Here is a 22,340-nt window from a genome sequence, read left to right as displayed (position 1 = left end):
CATTATACTTTATGATGAAAAACAGAATGCTTTCTCCCCAAAATGGAGAATCTAGAAAGATGTCCACTCTCTTTCCTCTTATTCAACATTATACCAAAGGTTAATGCTAATGCAATAAGTCAGTAAGTCAAAAAAAAATAAAAGGAAGGAAGGAAGGGAGGGAGGGAGGGAGGGAGGGAGGGAGGGAGGGAAGAAAGAAAGAAAGAAAGAAAGAAAGAAAGAAAGAAAGAAAGAAAGAAAGAAAGAAAGAAAGAAAGAAAGAAAGAAAGAAAGAGAGAGAGAGAGAGAGAGAGAGAGAGAGAGAGGGAGGGAGGGAGGGAGGGAGGGAGGGAGGGAGGGAGGAAGGAAGGAAGGAAAAGAGAAAGAAAGAGGAGGAGGAGGGAGGGAGAGAGGGAGGGAGGGAGGGAGGGAGGAAGGAAGGAAGGAAGGAAGGAAGGAAGGAAGGAAGGAAGGAAGGAAGGGAAGGAAGGAAGGAAGGAAGGAAGGAAGGAAGGAAGGAAGGAAGGAAGGAAGGAAGGAAGGAAGGAAGGAAGGAAGGAAGGAAGGAAGGAAGGAAGGAAGGAAGGAAAGGCATATGCATTGTAAAGGTAGAAAAATAAAACTATGTTTATTCACCAACATAAGTATCTACATAAAAAAATTCCAAAAAATATATTTAAAAGGTCCTAGAATTAATGAGAGTTTAGGAAGGTTGAAGGGTAACACATGGGTAATATACAAAAATCAATCATATTTCTATCTACTATCAATGAACAATAGAAGCTACAATATTTTTCATAAGTCCCATTTACAATAGCACCAAAACATATGGAATACTTAGATATGAATGTAACAAAACATATATACAATCTATATGTTAAGACTGCAAAACAAACAAACACTGATGAAAGAAATCAAAGCAGACCTAAACAGAGTGAGGAATGCTTCCATCAGGAGAAACAACTACAAATCCATTGAATTGGAATTGGAGAAAGCCACTAGGCCATTTTGGGCTCCTCATATGCTACTGAATCATCATGGAAAGAGGGATTACTACACTGCCTAGTACGCTGGATTCTAAGTATTAAGGGGAAACGGGGCTACTGCTATCCAATGGGGTAAGGAGGAATATGTCTGCCATGCCAGTGATCCTCTAGGGTGTGTCAAGGTGATTAAAGTCAATGGAAAACTACAACCACCCAATCCAGGCAGAACTACTAATGACTTAGATCTTGAGGAATGAATGTTTGGGTCACCCTATCAGACCAGGAACCACAACCAAATAGGATGTTTGCTGAGCTGAAAGAGAATACCAAACAAGTGTAAGACAGCAGTGATCAAAACCAGATACAACCATGTGACCAGCTGCATGAACAGGGATATAATATTGTGACTTTTTCTTTTTTGATATGCATATTTATATATATCATATTTTTGTTTTCTTTTAAAAGTATTAAAGGGAATATGAATCACTTGGAAAAGAAAGACTATCACTGAAGATAAGAAAGAGACACTTTTGGAGAAGGGGAGAGAATGTTTTCAGTTGTACACAGATTAGTTTTATCACTGTAGACGCAAGCATAATGTTGTCTTTATTTGGATATTAAGTAACATTTAAAACGATGTGTATGGGTCCCAGCATGATATAGTGTGGACCATGACAGCTTTATAACATGTTAACATGGCTAGGCTGGACCACTTTTCCCAGAATTCTGTTTCCTGAATGTTTCCAGCCAGACAGGGCACAAGCGAGGTCCTCATCCTCATGTCAGATATGGAAGGCGAACATGGGGCAGCAGCTATTCTGTGCTCAGATGCACTGTGGTTGATCTCTTGACTCCCCTCATTCTATATGTGGAAAGAAGAACCTAAAATCACAACAGTGCCAATCCTACCTGAATGAATATAACTGACATGTCATTCTATCTAAATTTCAAACAAGTTTACACAAGAATGCACAAAATAATTTAAAATCACCGAGGTAGCAAAAACTTGCCCAAATAGCTACAAAAATGTATTTTTTAAAAAGTTAGAGGGAGGATTTTCCTTTCCAGATATATTTAGAATGAACAGAATCAAAACAGAATACTATAATATGTCCACAGGAACAAACAAGTCAATTAGTAAAAAAATTTAGAGAATACAAAAGGATCAAACATTTTTGGAAACTTAATACGTGATAAAAGTATACATAAATTCATTTGGGAAATGTGGTTTACTTAGTGAATAGTGCTGGTATAACTGTCTAGTCATATGAAAGAAAATACAGTTTTCTATACCCCTATAATATTTAGTAACAAACTGCAGAGTCATGATCTAAGCAAAATAAATGAATAAAAATTCTGAAGAAAATTTAGGAGAATATTTGTATGTTTTTCCTGTAAAGAAGACCTTTTTAAGCATTTTAGAAATTAAGAATGTTCATGAAGGTCTCCCTTCTTAAGATATAGAATTGAGGGTCACAATTTGTAGCACATTTGTAGGACAGACAACATGTTAAAATTTCCAACATGTGAAGAGTTCCTACAAATTAATAAGAAAAGAAAAACAATGAACAACGTGTATAAATACGCAAATCCAAGAAGAAGTTAATAAACATATATTAAGATACTTGATCCTGGCCGGGTGTAGTGGCTCATGCCTGTAATCCCAGCACTTTGGGACACTAAGGGGGGGGTGGATCACAATGTCAGGAGTTCAAGACCAGCCTGGCCAACATGGTGAAACCTGGTCTCTACTAAAAATACAAAAATTAGCCAGGCATGGTGGTGCGTGCCTGTGGCCCCAGCTACTCAGGATGCTGAGGCAGGAGAGTTGCTTGAACCTGGGAGGCAGAGGTTTCAGTGAGCCGAGATCACGCCATTGCACTCCAGCCTGGGCGAGAGAACCAGACTCTGTCTCAAAAAAAGATAATTGATCCTACTAGTAATCAGTATAACAAAAATTTTGAATAATAAGGAGATGCTGTTTTTCATCCATCAGATTAGCAAAAATTAGAAAAAGGGTTATCTAATAATAATAGGAAGGTGGGAAAATTGAACCATCCCTAACAGCTTAGGGTAACAATAAATTTCTCTAAGCTTTTGGAAAGGAATCTGGTATTGCCCATTAAAATATAAGATGAACATAAACTTTTTCTTAACTATCTTACTTTAGGGAATCTAACCAAAATCAAAGTATCAGTACTTAGGAAATGTGTAAAAATATATAATGCAGAAAAAGTCAATTGGAGAATGGGTGAATGTATTATGGTATCTACATACAATGAAATATTAGACAACCATTAATCCTATGTTAGAATATGTCTTAACCTATGTACATAATACAGTTTAAATTTTAAAAACTATGGTTGCAGAGTAATTGTAGAGTTGTAGAGCACACATCAATTTTCATTTAAACTTTAAACAGAAAATCTGTTTTTATATCTTTGTGTATTGTTAGATAAACTATTAATATTGGTTGCCTCTGAATCAGGATTCAAGATGACGGGAGGAAATTATTAACTTTTTCTCGATATCATTCTATATTGATTTTCATTAAAATATTAGCATATGTTAACTTTATAATTTATTTTTTAAATTTTGGCTTTTAAAATATTTTATTAAATGTTAAATAGGTACAAAATAATAATTAAGTGAAATATCTTTAAGAAAAAGAACAATACATACCCAATTTAAAACAGAACATTAGCCCCTGATGCTCCTGTGTCCCCTTCCCAGACCTCATTCCTCGTCCTCCTCCCTCAGGGTATAATCACTATTCTGAATTGTGCTATCATTCCTTTTGTTTGTTTTGTTTACCCTTTATGCTGTTTGGCATTTTTTGCAAGTTTATATAGATTAAATTATTTTGTTTTAAATCTCGACTTTTTTGCTAAGACTGCATCTGGGTTTATTCATCTTCACATTAAACAAAATACAATATTTAATTCATACATGCTGGTGTTGACAGATATCTGAGTTATTTACAGTTGAAGTCTATTACAAACAAGCCTAGTATGGACATTCTTGCATATGTCTTCTGTTACAAAAGGAAAAGAGTTTCTCTAAGATAAATAACCAGGAAGGAAATTGCTAGGACATATGGCATGTGCACATTAAAAAAAACACCAAATTATTTTCCAAAATGGTTTCCATCAAGCCACATACTCACCAATATTAACTATTATCACATTTTTAAAAATGGAAACCATCTAGTCAGTGTAAATTATTATTTCAATATGATTTAATTTTCACTTCCCTGATTCAAAATTAGGTTGGACCACTTTTTCTTATTTTCTCTTCTGTGAAATGCCTGTTAATGTGTTTTGCCCATCTTTCTATTTGGTTATCTTTTACTTATTAATATGCAGTTCTTTATATTTTCTAGTCATTAATCCTTTGTGAGCATAGACCTCAGTAACAGACCCTAGGAGGAGCTTAACCATAGTTCTAAACTGAAACTGACACGGAGGGTACTAAGAAAGAAAAAAGCAATGTCTATCTACTTTTCCCTAGGAACTGGCCTTACTCTAACAGCTAAGACATGGTATTCCCTGTTTGCAAAGGAATATGTTCTTATTTTTATTTTTAAAATATATTTATATTCAAAATTCCATTTCTGCCTAAATATAGAAAGCTAATATGAGCATCACTCATACCCTAACAATATATACAAGTTGAAAAAACAAAGCACTAAATCAAAAATTTTGAACCCATCAGAGAGCTGAAGTTGCAGGGCAACCAAGTAGTCTGAAATCTAAGGAAAGACAGACTCTCCTAAAGAGTGACAGGACATGAACACTGGCTCCCTGTTGCAGTTCAAAGGAGAAAGAGATACCAGGCACTATACAAATGGGAAAGAAGTATTCAGACATAAAATGTACTGTACATAAATGTACTGCTGATAGCTGGATGTGGGCCAGTGTGACAATACAGAACAGCGTAAAGCCACAGACACAAAGAGAACTTGCACACATTCAAAGACTCAAATTCACAGACCTCCAACAGGTGCTCATAAGAAAGACTGAGAGCAGAGCAGGAGATGGGAAGAACCGTTCCCTCAGAAGGGTAGGCTTGGAGGAGGGGAGCTACTGTCATGGTAGAAAATGCATAAAGCCTCACTAAGACCTATTTTTCCCAGAATAAAAGCCTCACACTGCAGGAGGAGGAGCATCAATTCCTGCTGTATATAAGTGTAGACACACTGCAGTTGGGAAAAGAGCAAACAAAACCCCTCTATTCCTGGAGAAGGTGCAGAAAGCAGTCCTGAGTCCAGGATTTGATGCCATTATTATTACAAAACTCCTACCACTACACTAAGTGAAGGGGAGGAAACCTTCTCCACTATGGACTTACCAAAGGTGTCAGGCAGAGTCTGGATGCCATGAGAAGGGGTAGTATCACTGACCAAGCCTGTCACTGAGGACCAGGGATGGAGGACCTGCCCAAGGCTGATAATGGAATAGGACAAGAAACAATGACTTGGCCCTCCCTCCCCAGGCAAGCAAGCACCAGTCTACTGCTGGAAGATGGGCAGAAGAAGGAGAGAGAGCCCTTCTGAAGCACAGGCACACAGGGAAGGCCCAAAGTTGAGGATGAAATAGGAAAAGGCCAACAATAAAAACTCTTTAGCACCCCAGCTGCCACCCTGCACACAAGCTAAATCCTAAGGAATTCTAAGCCAATGGTTCACTATAGGTAATGAGAGCAACACAAAACCAAAACCCAGCTCATGTCCTAAATGGCCTACCAGAGGAATAGGCATGACTATTTCTAGGCATAAATTCTATTTACTTCAGTCTCTTTTTTTCTACACCCAGTACCAACACTCAATCAGATATATAGACATATAATGAAGCTGCAGCAGCTGCAACAACAGAAGCCAGTGTCGAAAAGCAAAGCAATCACAGAAAAAAGTATCAGCAACAACCCATCTGTCAGAGTTATCCAACAGGGAATTTTAAATAACTATCATTAACATGTTTAAGCTCTATGAAAAATGCAGACAAAATGCATTATCAACAGAGACAGAATCTGTAAGGAGGTGTCAAATGGAAATGTTGTACATAAAAAAACACTGTATGCTTTCAATGCGTTCATTAGTAGACTCGACACAACCAAGAAAGGAATTAGTAAACTTGAAGATAGGTTGACAGAAATTACCTAACTGAAATACAAAGAGTAAAAAGAATAGGAAAAAAAAAAGTAAAAAGCAACCAATAACATTAGTACAGCTTCTTTGGAATACAGTTTGTCTATTATACACTTATGACCCAGCAATCCCACTCCTAGATATTTACCTTAAAGTAATGGAAACTTATGTTTACACAAAGTTTGTGAATATCTGTGGTATTATCCATAATTGCCAAAATCTGGAAACAACCCAGTGTCCTTCAACTGGTGAATGGAATACTATTCAATAAAAAAGAAATTAAATACTGATAAATGCAATGACACAGATGAATATCAAAAGAATTACGCTAAGTGAAAGAAGTTGGACTCAAAAGGCTACATATTTATGATTCCTTTTATATAATACCTTGAAAAAGACAAAAGTAAAGAGAATGAAAATAGATTAGTGGTTGCTAGGCACTGGTGATAGGGTTGAGTTAACTACAAAAAAATACAAGAGAAATGTGTGGGGAGATAGAAATGTACTATACCTTGATTGTGGTGGCAAACCTGGGTCAAACCTCATAGAACCGTATGCTAAAACGGTGAATTTTCCTGTATGCCTCAGTTTAATTAAGCATGTTTTAATTAATTAAAATTATGCCTCATTTTACAAAAGCATATTCTTATAACAAACTATTTTTGTATATTTTGTATATAGTGTGGACTGTGACAGCTTTATAATATGTTAACATGACTAGGCTGGACCACTTTTCCCAGAATTCTGTTTCCTGAATGTTTCCAGCTAAGACAGGGCACAAGCGAGGTCCTCATCCTCATGTCAGATATGGAAGGCGAACATGGGGCAGCAGCTATTCTGTGCTCAGATGCACTGTGGATGATCTCTTGACTCCCCTCATTCTATATGTGGAAGGAAGAACCTAAAATCACAACAGTGCCAATCCTACCTGAATGAATATAACTGGCATGTCATTCTATCTAAATTTCAAACAAGTTTACACAAGAATGCACAAAATAATTTAAAATCACCGAGGTAGCAAAAACTTGCCCAAATAGCTACAAAAATGTATTTTTTAAAAAGTTAGAGGGAGGATTTTCCTTTCCAGATATATTTAGAATGAATAGAATCAAAACAGAATAATATAATATGTCCACAGGAACAAACAAGTCAATTAGTAAAAAAATTTAGAGAATACAAAAGGATCAAACATTTTTAGAAACTTAATACGTGATAAAAGTATATATAAATTCATTTGGGAAATGTGGTTTATTTAGTGAATAGTGCTGGTATAACTGTCTAGTCATATGAAAGAAAATACAGTTTTCTATACCCCTATAATATTTAGCAATATTTTTGTATGAGATCTGCAGTTTAATAATTGTGTAATATGATATTTTCTTAATTGGGTTTGATATGTTTCAAATAAAGTCATTAGAGAAGATGTTTCCAACATTTGATGGGACGTTGGTTATGGATGACCTCCAAGATCCTCTCCAACTCCAAGGTTTTTGAGGTGTGCATGTGATCCCCCAAGTTTACAAATACAAATTTTATAAATATATCTATACACACACACATATATAAAGTATATATTCATAGTTCTAATTACATTTATATTATATATACATGTAAATACACATACACAAACAGTTCTGAAATATTATTCAGTGTTATAATTTGTTATGCATATTTGTTGTTTTCTTTTTTCCCCACTATAAACATGTGATAATTTGTAATCCAAAAATGTTATTATTTTACTTACAAAGCATATATTGTGCAACAAATTTTTAAAAAGGAAATTAGGAAGCAGGTTGTTATTTTTCAAATCTATAAAATATCTAGCTTTAAAAAAATGGATTTTACTAAACTGACATATTTAATACCTTAAAATACTTGAAGAAAGGACAGAAATTAGCCATTCTGAATATGGGGTGTGGAGCATTTTTTTAATTGTATTTTTTTATTTTTAAAAGAAAATCCTAGAAAAGCATATTTTCCCATTTTTTGAAGTTTTTCCTAGCTCTTTCTTTCATTGGTAATAGAAATATCTTTGTGCATATCTCTAAAATAGAGCCTCAACTTGTTACTACAAATAGGATGATGTCATACCAGAAAGTAGTGGGGAGAGAGCCTGTGAGGGTCCTGCAGGCTCCTCGTTCTCACTGCTCAACCTGTCTCTTCTGAAGGGGACTCTGGCTGTCCACATGCTGGGATCACTGCCACTAGAAAAGAAATGTATATATTTGCCCATGGTTTCAAAGAATATATACATTTGAGAAATACTTTCTAATCACCTTGATTATTTAATTGACATTCACTTCCATTTCAATTCAGTCACCCACTCCCATTGTCATCACCTGAAATTGGCTCACTTGTGAGATAATTCCCAAATCCCAATGTCTGATCATAAACTCCATCTCCTCCCACTACTTTTACCTTGCAAACTAGTCGCCTCAGATCCATCCGCCTATTTACCTTCTCCTCTCCTCTACCTAGGCTGCGGGAGGGAAGTACTAGGGTTACTGGGCTTTCTAATATCAGCAGAGAGCCATTTGGAAAACACCACCATGTCCCTGGTTGGTTTCCTGTACCATTGGTTTCTTCCATGGCAGCTAATTCCAAGCCACCATCCTGTTAGAGTCCTTATCTTAATACTTTCTCCGCCTTAGTAAAACTGTAACTTCTTCTAGAAAATACCAGAAAATAGAAATTCTTTCAATTATCTTTTAAAACATTTACTTAGATGCATCAATGTCTTTCTTATTCCTTGCTTTCTGCCTGTTCAAAATTCATCCTTCCATGTTCTTAACCTGATTCCTTCTACCTCCTCTAAGGTACTTTCTATAACTTATATATATTTTTTAACATATCATGAATCACTCCCTATCTACAAATTCTTTCATATCATACTCACTTTTCTGTATCTAAAAAATAGGAAATGCTTTAAACTCTGTCTAGCTACTAATCGTTAACAGATTTTTCAAATACTAGCCCATATTCACTTTCTGTTTCCTTTGCAACCTCTCCATACTCAGCTGACTCGCTAATGCTATCAACTTGGCTCCTGTTGCATTTTCATTTGCAACCCTACCTAGCAAAATCCTCCTAACTTGACTTCCGCATCTAACCTTCAATGTTTAGAGAAAATTCTTACTAAAACACAAACTTAATTACACCTGCCCACCAATATCAGGATAAATCAAAGCCCCTTATCAGACACCTAAGTTTAAGATATTGGCCAGGTGGCCTCTGTGTACTTTTTCATCACCATCTCCACTGATTTCCTACCTCCACTGTATGCTTTAACCTTAGCAAAATAAATGCCTTTTTCTTTTACTTCTGTAAGGCATTTCGGGTTTCTTACTCTTTTCTCCTTCTCATTTTTTCTTGGATTACTATAAACATTTAATTAATCTCCACTGACTGCCACTTCCAGCTATCCTCACCTTGCCACCAGCATTCCTCCTTCTGTGTGGATAAATAGACAGTTTCACAAATAAAACAAAAAGACCCTCCCTATGCATCCTTTTCATTTTAACAGACTGAATAAAATGTATACTCAGCTTCACATATATGGCGTTACTTCCCACCCCAGCCCACGCTGTATTTTGGGCTCCACCTCTCATCTTCTCCAGCTTCCTGGCATTCCACCTCACACACACCCTACGACTCTTGGCACCTAATATTTCTCCCCATTAGTAAGATATTTTCACAACTCCTTACCCTCGCTCAAACTTCTTCCTCTTGCCTGAAACGTTCTCCTTTTCACCTGCTAGGTTTCTATTTAATTAAATCCTAAATTCAACTAAAATATCTTTTCTTCAGAGAAGCTTGTGGGAAACCTCCCTCATGCATAGTCAGTCTTCTGTACCCGCAATCTTTGGATTTTGACTCTAAAATAATGTTTACTACATTGTACATCAATTTGTCTTTTATATGTCTGTTTTCCTAATTAAACTGTGAACTGAAGAGCCAAAAATATATAGTCGTTTTTATTTGTGTACAATGCTTAGTATATCATAGAATCTCAAAAAGCCTTTGGAATTACTGTTACTTGTTTAATGCACTTCTGAAAGTTGTACATACAAATTTCATACAATACACATACAAAAACACACAATATAAAGAATATACACATTCTTATACAGTGCTATTCCAGTGAGGGTAGCTAAAATTACTGATAAATCTCTAAGAAAATATGGCTTAACAAAATGTTTCCTCATTTGATGTTTTTGCTTATAACACCTAAATTTGAATATTTTATAAGCATGAAAACTTGTTTCTTTAGTTTTCTTAATGGAAATTTACTGTTCTTCAGGTACTTTAAATTTTTTAAACATATACTACCAGAAATTCACCATACTAATAATCCTATTGTTTATACCATATAATTTTCTTTCTGAAAACAGATTACATTTCTAACAAAATTTAGTGCTGTACTGAGAGCTTCATGCTACCTCAAGTACACTGACCACTTCAAAAGCTCCAAGCATATTTGCAAAAGCTTTAACACCAGGTAACTATTGAGAGGATAGAGAAATTGAATCCTTCAAGAATACTTTTCTCTTGTGTTAATTACCATATTTGTGAGATCGTAACCATATTCCTAAGAAAGCTAAATCAGGTTTATAAAAGGCTATATCTTGAAAAATTAAACATTTGAGGGCCATTATTCACTATCTCCATGCAGAGGGCTAGCTATGAATATAAGTAGCATAAACAGAAAACTCACTAAACAAGCATATCAGTTATACCTTTCTGAAGGCTCTTCAAAAATATCCTCATAATCATTACGTGGGAAATTCCGAAGAGAAGGTTTTACCTTCTCTGAGTTAACTTTCTTCTCAAAAACCTACAGACATAAGAAAGGAAACAAATTATAGCCCTGGTTTTAGAAAAAATGTGGTTTAAAAGAAACATTATTTCTATAGCTACTTAAGAAGAGTGAAAAGATCTGCAATAATGGAATTATAACCACAATCACATAGTATAATTCTGCTCCTAGAAAATCACTTAACTGTATATCTCCCTATAAAATATTTTTCAATCTGTCAAAACAGTGCAGAGTACTATGTAAACAGAAGTTATTTATATTAAATAACTCAAGTGATTTTTCAAAACTAAATTTTTAAAAAGCTTCGTTTGAGAAAAAATAGATTTATTACTTCAGCTCATAAGAGATTTTCTTATAAGTGTTCACCATGTTTTGTTTACTGTGAATATAAAACTCCTGCCACTATATTTATCTTTACTTTAGTACTTGCACCATCCAATCTACTAATTCTAAGTATTTCTCCACATTTCACTGCCCAATTTTGCACTGGAGAGACTTCAGTCTTGACAAGTCGCAGTGCTAGTGCCCCAGTCATCATATACACATGTTTCCTTCCCTCTTTGTCTAATACTGTCTTGCCATACTTGACCTTCTGTTTTCTCAAGAACATCTTTTGAATCAGCTGATCGAATCTCATTCACACACAAAAATAACTTTGGGATTATTACTGAAATTAAGTGATATGAATTTTTAAATTTAAATTGGAAATAAGTGATATATTTATATATTAAGTATTATTATCCACTAATATGATATAGCTACCCAGCAAACACATTATAAAATATTCTCAATAAAGACAATGTACACTTTTTCTTAGATTTACTGCTAAACACTTTAAGTGGCACAATTGTAAATGTAATGTTATAGATTAGACCTTATATTTGCTACACACTGCTCAGTCCGCAAACCACATGTTTTTACATCTAGTATTTTTGTGTACATTCCATTCTAAATACTTTAAACTTCCATTATGATTTCTTCTTTGACTAATGAGTTTACTAGTGTTTGCTTGGTGTATATTTAATTTTTACTTTAAAATCACAGGAAAATGTCCACCTAAGATTCCTTCTCATTAAACTATGTAGCTAACCAATACATTAAATGAAATGAGCTTCACAGAGTTGAACTAGTTTTGAAATCAGCACTGATTGGGAAATCCCTAAAAATTACTTTCAGGATAATTAAAATTGAAATGTAGAAACTGTGGCTCCAGTGGGATGGAGGAAAAGAAGTGGGACAGTGCTATTACACAAACATGATCCCACTTCCCTCCTATGAGACATGTTTAAAAGTCATTTGAGTACAATTCATTTACTTAGAAGAAGTAACATCTGGAAGTCCTAACACAATTTAAACCTGAGACATCTTTCAAGTCATGGTTCAAAATCAAATTGATTATATTTATTTTTTAAAGAAGCAAACTGTTCTAGACGGCTGCAATTCAAATTTAAGGTTGACTAACATATGTCTGATTGAGTGAAATGTGATTTTGCTAACAATACCAAGAACTAACATGGAGAAACATAATAAATTATCAACATGGCAGGACTTTTGGAGATTGCTCACTGAATCAAATTAATATGAAATTTTTTTAAATGTTAGAAAATGTTTTCTGAGGAGCCTAAGTTAGCTTTTCTGTACTCCATGAAGCAAGGATTTATGAGGACAAAGTGAAAACAGTAACACAGATAGGAGCCTGGTTTCTAGTCTGTGACTCAAGAGTCGTATGATCATAGACAAATTGCTTCAGCTTTCACCTCTAAAATGAGTGCCGGCATAAAAATGTCTTTAACAGGCCAGCCGTGGTGGCTTATGCCTATTATCCCAGCACTTTGAGAGGCCGAGATGGGTGGATCACTTGAGGCCAGGAGCTCAAGACCAGCCTGGCCAACATGGTGAAACCCTGTCTCTACCAAAAATCCAAAAAATAAATTAGCCTGTCTCAAAAAAAGTTAGTAATGCTCCAAATCTAACCAACTTCAAGTCTATGAGTCTAGACAATTTCTAGGGGACAGCATCTATCTGAAAGGACATAAAAATGGCTACAATATCAAATTGTTTCATGAAATATAAGAAAAACAAGTTCTAATGAAATCAGGTAATTTTCCCAACACTCTAAAAACCATCCAGGAATGTTCTAAGATCCTTTTTTCTTAAAGGAAACTTTAAAGCATATCAGAATTCATCCTAGATAGGCCAAGCTATAACTTAGAAAAAAAAAAAAAAAAAAAACCAAAGTAAAAATATAAACAAAATCACAAAATGTGCTCAGTTCTAGAAGAAGTCAAATAAGACTATAAGACTATACAAAGGATCTACTTGGGCCATTCTGTGAAGGTGTTCCCATTCAAACTGTCTCTGCTTCAAACAGGAAACCATTCTGATCAGAGAAAAGAATGGCTCAAGAGTGAGCTAAAAGCCCAACATGGCACTAACAGCCATAGATTCCCAGCCAAAGATGTGATGGTAGCCTTGATGTGCCCAACTTAAGTATAGCAGAGAACAGACAGGAGATAATAACCAAGTTACAATGTTGTTCTTAAAAGCGGCACTCCTGCCCATCTGGGGTGGAGGTGGCAATTGAACGGGGGAAGCAGTAGAAGCAGTATTTGGTCTATGTACTGACTTTATCTCTATTATTGCTGTAACTTACAGGAAATGAGCACAAGGCCAGCATCATCATGGCAGTTCCAAAGCTCTAGTTGACTAGGTAAGAGAAAAAAAATGCAAAGCACCCGCCAGACTAAAATCCATTTCCCTTTTTTTGTGTCCTAACCCCAGCACTATCTCCACAAATGGGGTAATGTGTTGACGTAAGAGGTTTTGTCACAGACTTTTCACAGCCCTCTACTTTTCCATAGTTTGGAGATACCCAATCATGCTGTCTCAAACAATGAAAAAGTCCACAATCAATACATCTAAAGGTGCTTCAAACTTCATGTGAAATTTATTTTTTATCTTCATTAGTAGCACAAAACAAGTGCCTGTAAAATTTCTAGAGTAGCATTAGAAAATGCAATTCACTAGAAACTTGGCAAAAAGTTCCACTCTTTCAAATCCCTATTTTGGTCACTGTCAACACTACAGTGCAAAGAATTAAGAAATTATTTTGGTGAAAACAAAATAGATACCCATTTCCCAGAGAGCATAGTCAGAAACTTAGGTATTAGCCAAAATTAGTAGAGATCCCTCTCCTTTTAGTCTTACCTTTGATCTAGGTGTGTTTTTCTTACTTGATGAAGGCAAAGTCTCCCTGAAATTCAGGTCTTCTTCTTCAGAGTCATTTCCCTCATAATCTTTTACTGAACAAAGCGGGGGGAAAACTGATCAAATAGAAAACACTACACAGAAGGAAAAATGGAGACTTAATGAGAAAAAACAAGCTACATGAGGGGAATTTTCACCTACTTTTCCTGTTTTCCAAACACCCCATCTTTATCTCCTATGGTAATCATCTCTTTCCCCCCTGCTTTGAAAAAAGCAACATAGCAAAGCTGATCCTTCTTCTAGGATTATCCTCAGGGAGTTGACTTTTGAGCAGTTCCCTTGTTCCTCACTGCCACATTATTCAAGAAAGTACTCTTCAAGTAAATCCTAGATATTTACAACCTGCAGAACCCATGCATTGGGATCTACAGAATACAGTCTTCTGTGTTTCAGAGTCTGTTTCTTGAATAAAGAATACTGTGTTACAAAAGTCCCACTTTAACTTCTTGTATTATTTATAATTCATAAGTTAGCAAGCAATATGTTAAATTATATAGAAAATTGTTTTCAGCTTTGTTGAAGAATGTAATATGAATCATCCCAAGGAAACTCTGGGTTTCTTATATGATTGTTCCTAATTACTGTGTAAATTTTACTGCACAGACTCTTTCAGATAAGAAGCCGAGAGAAAATTTTCTCTGATCTCAGTATTGAGCACTCACAGTACTGTTTCTCATACCATAGCAGCATGAAATATTATGATTTAGAACTTCTGTGACATGGCATATTACAAAATCAATAAAAATATAGTAAACAAGCACTATGGAATTGAAAAAGTGTGTTCCTGAATGTGTGTTAAAAAGGAAATCTAATAGAAATTATGAACCTTTATAACATATGAATTAATTTTATAAATTAAAACATTAAGAAATGTCAATGAAGGGACAACATATCAAAACTAATGTGAAGTAGCTAAATGAGTATTTAGATAGAGGGAAAATGTATAGGTTTAAATATGTTTACAAAAAAAGTAGAAAAAAACCTGATATAAATGAGTTTTGTATTCAATCATAGAGGCCAAAGAAAAACCGAGGAAACCCAGAGAAACTACAAAGGAGGAAATCATAAAGAAAACCATAATAATAGAAAATAAGCCTAAAGAATAATCAGCAAAATCCAATACACTAGTTCTTTGGAAAAAAACTTAAAAATACACAACCCTCTTTCACTATCAATCAATGGAGAGTAAGTGCACAAATGACATTAAAAATGAAAAAGAATCGCTTCTCAGCCTTTTGGCTAAGATCAAGTGTGAAAATGAAAAAGCACACAACTACAGATGCAACTCACTTTTTTAAAGGTAATAAGCAAATACTATGAGAAACTTTAGGAAAATCTGATGAAATGGAAACTTTTATAAGAGAATTATAAGTTATGAAAATTTACTCCAGAAGATGTAGAAAGCCTAAATAGTGTCATAACCATTTAAAAAGTCAAACCAATAATCAAAAATACCACTCCCAAGAGGAAAAAGCATATGGGCCCAAACAGGTTTCCAGATGGCATTTTATCAGACTTTCAGTGAAGAAAAATCTTTCTTATGCAAACGGTTTTGAAAATAGGAAATTCCGCAAACCTAGGAAGGAGCTTCAAGTGCTAGAAAAAAAAAATTAACAGAAAAACAAGTCTATAAGAAATATAAACAAGCAACTCAAAGAAGGTGACTTACAGGCCAGTAATGTATTTTTAAAAAGTCCAGTCTCACCTGACAAACAAAAAATGAAAATTGAAACAACCTACAACTTACTTTCATTTATGCTTATAAGAGATTTACTGTAATAGGACTTAACCACAACTAATCAGAAAATAGGACAAAATATATAAAACAATAATTTTCAGACCTTGAACAACAGATTATGATCCCAGAGAGAAGGGGGTGAGCCTTCTGGTTGCTCCAGATCATGGCCTCCAGGAGTTTGCAGGCTATAGCTCAGGAAAGGAATCAGAGTCCAGTGATTCACCGATTGAGAAGAAAAAGATCAAAGTTAGGAGAGGCTGAGGCAGCCAGAATTTGTAGGGCAGAATAACAGGGAGGCCTATTATTATATTATTATAATAATAATAGGAGGGAGCTATACAGAACAAGAGAAGTCTAAGTAGCTGCAAAGAAACCCACTCATGTCTTTTGCAGAATGTAGATATGCTTATATGAAGGAAGACAATCTCTGATACTCAGGAAGGATCACCGGAAAGTAGCAAGCCACATAATTCCTAGAAACAGTTCATATGAGCCAGAATGAGGAGACCCTGCAATACAGGGACATTGAGGATAGTGCACAGAAGAGATACCTCTTAGTAGTAAAACCATCCCTGGAACAGAAGCTCCTTAGGGCCACCTATAAAAAAGGTGAAGAGCAAGCCTCAGACAGGATCAGGTTAAACTTCAAGTAACATAACTACGAGGCAGAAAAACCCAACATTCTTTAAAGAAATATCAAGGCTGGGTGCGGTGGCTCATGCCTGTAATCCCAGCACTTTGGGAGGCCCAGGCAGGTGGATCATGAGGTCAGGAGTTCGAGATCAGCCTCACCAACAAGGTGAAACCCCATCTCTACTAAAAATACAAAAATTAGCTGGGCATGGTGGCGTGCACCTGTAATCCCAGCTACTCAGGAGGCTGAGGCAGGAGAATCGCTTGAACCCGGGAGGCGGAAGGTTGCAGTGAGCGCACCACTGCACTCCAGCCTGCGAGACAGAGCAAGACTCTGTCTAAAAAAAAAAAGAAAGAAAGAAAGAAGAAGAAGAAAGAAAGAAAGAAAAAGAAAAAATCTAGCACCAAAATCATGTAATTCACAATATGTAGTAAACAATTAACAGGTATGCAAAGGAATAGAAAAGTATAACCCATAGCCAAATCAATCAATCAATAGAAATGTACTTAGAAATGACAGATGACAAAATTCAGAAAAAAGAACTTTTTAACTATTATAAGTTTTTAAAAGGTGCTCAAGGAAATAAAGAAAAACATGATACAATAAAGAGATATAAATAATGTAAAAATAAGATATACTGAAATTTCTAGAGACAATGTATGAACTAAAAGAAATTAACAGCAGATAAGGCAGTAGAGAAGGAAAAAAATCAGTGTCTGTCAATATACAGCAAGAGTGTATCCAAAATGAAGCACACAGTAGCAAAAAAAAGAAGACTGAACAGACTCAGCAAACTGGGACAACGTAAGTGAACTAAAATTTCTGTAACTGGAATACCAAAAGTAAAACAAATATGAAGAAATAATAGCTGAAATGTTACCAAACTAGATGAAAACTATAAACCAACAGACCAAAGAAGATCAATAAAATACAAGTGTAATATATGAGCTTATAGAAAAATCACGTTCATGTATGTCATATTCAAATTACTGACAAGAAAAAATGCCAGAGAAAATAGACACATTAAATATAGAAAAACAAATATAAGAATGATGGATTTCTCATCAGAAATCATGCATGCTAGAAGATAATGGTGAGGACATTTTAAAGTATTGAAAGAATATAGAATTCTTATAGAATGCCAGTATAGAATTCTATACTCTGAAAATATACATTTCAAAAAATAAGACTTCTGTAGACCAATAAAAATTAAGATAATATCCAGCCTGCACTAAACAACAACAACAAAAAATTAAAGGAATTTTTCAGACAGAAGGAAAAGGATAAAATATGAAAATGTAGACCTATGCAAAGGAATGAAGAGTGGCAAAACTGGAAAATATATGAGCACATAAAACAAACTCTTTCACATGTTCTAATTTCTTTAAAAGATAACTCAATTTTAAGGAAAAATAATAATCTATTGTAGGGTATATGACACTCACAAAAAAATTGGTATCAATAATAGCATGAAAGGCAAACGGGAGGAAATGGAAATATCCTATGTTCCTACAACTATATGTGAAATGGTAAAGCAGTCCCTGCTTACGCACAGGGAATGTGTTCTAAGACCCCCTGTGGATGCCTAAAACTTAGGCTAGTACTTCCTGCACTGAAGTCTGAAATCCCTCAAAGTCATCCATGAGAGTTAAAATCAATTTCTCCCAAACTCCTGTTAATGTTGACATTTTGATCTTCTCCCATAAATCACAAATGTTCTTAATGGCATCTAGAACGCTGAGTTATTTCCAAAAGGTTTTCAATTTACTTTGCCCAGAACCATCAGAAGAATCACTATCTGTGGCAGCTACAGCCTTATAAAATGTTTCTTAAATAATGAGACATGAAACTCAAAATTGCTCCTTGATTTCTAGGCTATGGAATAGATATTAAATCAGAAACTAAATCAGTCATTTAAAAAAAATCTACCAATCAGAAAAAGCCCGGGCCAGAAGGATTCACAGTCAAATTCTACCAGATGTATAAACCAGAGATGGTACCAATCCTACTGAAACTATTCCAAATAATCAGGAAGAGGGACTCCTCCCTAACTCATTCCATAAGGCCAGCATCGTTCTGATACCAAAACCTGGCAGAACACAAGGTCTAATATCCAGAACTTATAATGAACTTATAAATGAACAAGCAAGAATCAAACAACCCCGTTAAACAACCGGCAAAGAACACGAACAGACACTTTTCAAAAGGAGACACACACGTAGCCAAGAAGCGTAAGAAAAAATACTCAATATCACTAATCATCAGAGAAATGCAAATGAAAATCACAACGAGATACCATCTTACACAAGTCAGAATGGCTATTAGTAAAAAGTAAAAAAAAAAAAAAAAAAGGTTTGTGAGGTTGCAGAGAAAAGTGAACACTTATACACTGCTGATAGGAATGTAAGTTCAACCACTATGGAAAGCAGTTTGGAGATTTCTCAAAGAACATAAAATAGAACTACCATTTAATTCAGCAATCACATTACTGGGTATATGAAGGGGTATAAATTGTTCTGTCATAAAGACACAAGCACAAGTATATTCACCACAGAACTTTTCACAATAGCGAAGACATGGAATCAACCTGCATGCCTGTCAACAGTGGAGCGGATAAAGAAAATGTGGTACATACACACCGTAGAATATTACACAACCATAAAAAGAATGAAATCATGGCCAGGTGCGGCGACTCATGCCTGTAATCCCAGCAGTTTCGGAAGCCAAGGCAGATGAACTACCAGAGGTCAGGAGTTTGAGACCAGCCTTGCCAACATGATGAAACCCTGTCTCTACTAAAACTACAAAAATTAGCGGGGCATGGTGGCACACGCCTGTAATTCCAGCTACTCAGGAGGCTGAGGCAGAAGAATTGCTTGAGCCTGGGAGATGGAGATTGCAGTGAACCAAGATCGCACCACTGCACTCCAACCTGGCTGACAGAGGGAGACTCTGTCTCAAAGAAACAAACAAACAACAACAAAAACAGAATGGAATCATGTCTTTGCTGCAACATGGATGCAGCTGGAGGCCATTATCCTAAATGAATCACTACCTGGGTGATGAAATCATTTGTTCACCAAACCACAGCAACAAGCAATTTGCCCATGTAATAAACTTACATATGTACCCCCAAGCCTAAAATAAAAGTTGGAAAAAAAAAGTCTACAAAACAGTTTGGGTAGCTTTCCATGTTTTCCCATATTCTAGCATAATTGATTTAGCATTAAAATTAGCTTTTTCAGAAAAGTTTGCAACTGTTAAAGGATAGTTTTCAGAAAAAGAAAATCATGGCTCTCATACAGATATATAAATGAACGTGTTACTTTATTATATTCATTAATCAGTGAGGGAACCAGGCAGATGTTATTTTAAAAAAATTTTTTTGAACCCATAATACTGTGTGTTCATCTGTTTGCATTTATATATAGGAATGTCTAAGGCTGGGTAATTTATAAAGAAAAGAGGTTTGTTCTGGCTTGTGGTTCTGCAGGCTGTACAGGAAGCATGGTGCTGGTATCCGCTTCTAGTATCTAACCTCAGAAGGCTTATAGTCATGGCAAAAAGTGAATGAGGAGCCAGCATATCACATGGTGAGAGAGAAAGCAAGAGAGAAGGGGAGGTTCTAGACACCTTTGAACAACCAGATCTCACATGAGCTGAGCGGGCACTCACTAACTATAGCACCAAGTCATTCATGAAGGATCTGCCCCTATGATCCAACATCTCCCACCAGGTTGGGGATTACATTTCAACATGATTGGAAGAGATAAACATCCGAACTATACCATACTGGAAGTCCTTGCCAGAGCAATTAAGCAAGAGAAACAAATAAAAGGCATCCAAATTTGAAAAGGAGAAACAATTATGCAAGAGAAACAAATAAAAGGTACCCAAATTGAAAAGGAGGAAGTCAAATTTGTCCCTGTTTACAGATGACATGCTCTTATAAATGCAAAAACCTGAAGAATTCACCAAAAAACTCCTCTAAGTAAAGTTGTAGGATACAAAATCAACATGCAAAAATCAGTAGCATTTCTATACACCAATAACAAACTACCTGAAAAAGAAATCAAGTAAGCAATCTCATTTATAATAACTACAAAAAAAATACCTAGGAATAAATTTAACCAGAGATTAAAGATCTCTACAATAAAAACTATAAAAAATTGATGAAATAAATTGAAGAAGACACAAACCAATGGAAAGACATTCCATGTTCATGGAATGAAAGAATAAATATTTTTAAAATGACAATATAACCAAAGGAATCTGAGAGCTCAATGCAATTCCTATCAAAATACCAATGATATTATTCAGAGAAATTTTAAAATCCTAAAATTCACATGGAAGTACAAAAAATGCTCCAAATAGTCAAAGCAATTCTGAGCCAAGAAAAACAAAAACAAAATAAAAGCAAACAACAACAACAACAAAAAAACAAGAACAAAGCTTGGGGTATCACACTACCTGACTTCAAAATACACTACAAATCTATAGTAACCACAAAATTATGACACTGGCATAAAAACAGGCACATATACCAGTGGAATAGAATAGAGAACCCAGAAATAATTCCATATGTTTATAGCCAACTCTTTTATGACAAGGCACAAAGAACATATATTGGGGACAAGAGAGTCTCCTCTATAAATGGTCCTGGAAATAACTGGATATTCCTATGTAGAATAAACTTAGATTCCTATCCCTCACCTTACACAAATATTGCATAATCTGACTTATAGATGGAATCCAGGCTCACAAAAGCAGATAGCAGAATGGTGGTTGCCAGAGGATAGGCGAAGGAGGAAATGGGGAGTTGTTGGTCAGATGGTATCAAGTATCAGTTATACTAGATGAATACGTTCTGAAGATCTGATGTACAGCATAATACATACAATACTGTATTTAATGATATTTGCTAAGAGGGTAGATCTTATGTTTGTAATACACACATACACACACATACACGCACAAAGAAAGAAAATGGTAACTACGTGAGGTGGTGGATATGTTAGCTTAATTGTGGTAATCATTTCACAGTATATAGACAAATCAAAACATCAAGTTGCACACCTTACATATACACAATTTCGTCAATTATACCTCGATAAGGATTGGAAAAACACTTCTAAGGAGGAAGCAATAATAATGACAAGGAGGGCAGGTAGAAGAGGGAATGGAAGCTGGGCTGAATGTGGAAGGAATGAGAAAATGCATAAAAGACATACTGAGAAATGATGGCAAGCTAGTAATGTTTTAAGCAAGACAATGACAATATGGGTCGGCTGGGAGACAGTTGACATTTAACTAAATCAAAAACCTTAGAAATGTGTAAGCCCTGAGTTCACATCTAACAAAATTATGAAAACAAACAGCTTTGTGGCAGATTACAGGTTGTTTTTACTGTCTTGTTGTTTTGTGTTTTTATGCTTGTTAGTACTTTCCAAATTCTTCACAATAAACCTATATTACATTTATAATCAGGAAAAAAATGCTATTTGAAAAGAGTAAAGTAAAACACTAGAGTCTAATTGTTGTTACTCTAAGTGTGATGGCTTATTAGAAATGCAAAGTCTTGCCCCCGTCCCCCACCTCACGAAGACCCAGGAGATCAGAATATGCAGGATAATAATCCACAGGTGGTCCCTATCCAAATCTACAGTCTGAGAGGCACTGCTGTAGCTCCTCCTGATCCCATACCCACAAAAGTAGATGATGCACCTACCAGACTCTGCTCTAAAGTCCCTAGGTGAAGACATGTTCCCATCCCC

At 35.4% G+C, this 22,340-nt stretch overlaps 1 protein-coding gene across 1 annotated transcript in view; it reads right to left on the bottom strand.

Moving 5' to 3' along the window:
* PTPN20 (protein tyrosine phosphatase non-receptor type 20) overlaps window positions 1–14,218 on the bottom strand; it is a 62,564-nt gene extending 48,346 nt beyond the window's left edge. The window contains exons 1-3 of the mRNA XM_015146968.3: window positions 14,135–14,218; window positions 10,848–10,945; window positions 8,203–8,315 (exon numbers count right to left, since the gene is read on the bottom strand). Coding sequence (XP_015002454.1) covers window positions 8,203–8,299 — 97 coding nt within the window. The 5' untranslated portion in view covers window positions 8,300–8,315; window positions 10,848–10,945; window positions 14,135–14,218. The remainder of the gene's footprint in view (window positions 1–8,202; window positions 8,316–10,847; window positions 10,946–14,134) is intronic.
* Between the last annotated feature and the right edge of the window lie 8,122 nt (window positions 14,219–22,340).

Source organism: Macaca mulatta, chromosome 9 (assembly GCF_049350105.2).
Source record: "Macaca mulatta isolate MMU2019108-1 chromosome 9, T2T-MMU8v2.0, whole genome shotgun sequence".
Classification (NCBI taxonomy): Eukaryota; Metazoa; Chordata; class Mammalia; order Primates; family Cercopithecidae; genus Macaca; species Macaca mulatta.
The sequence above is the reverse complement of the archived record's forward strand: the minus strand, read 5'-3'. Positions and strand labels throughout refer to the sequence as shown.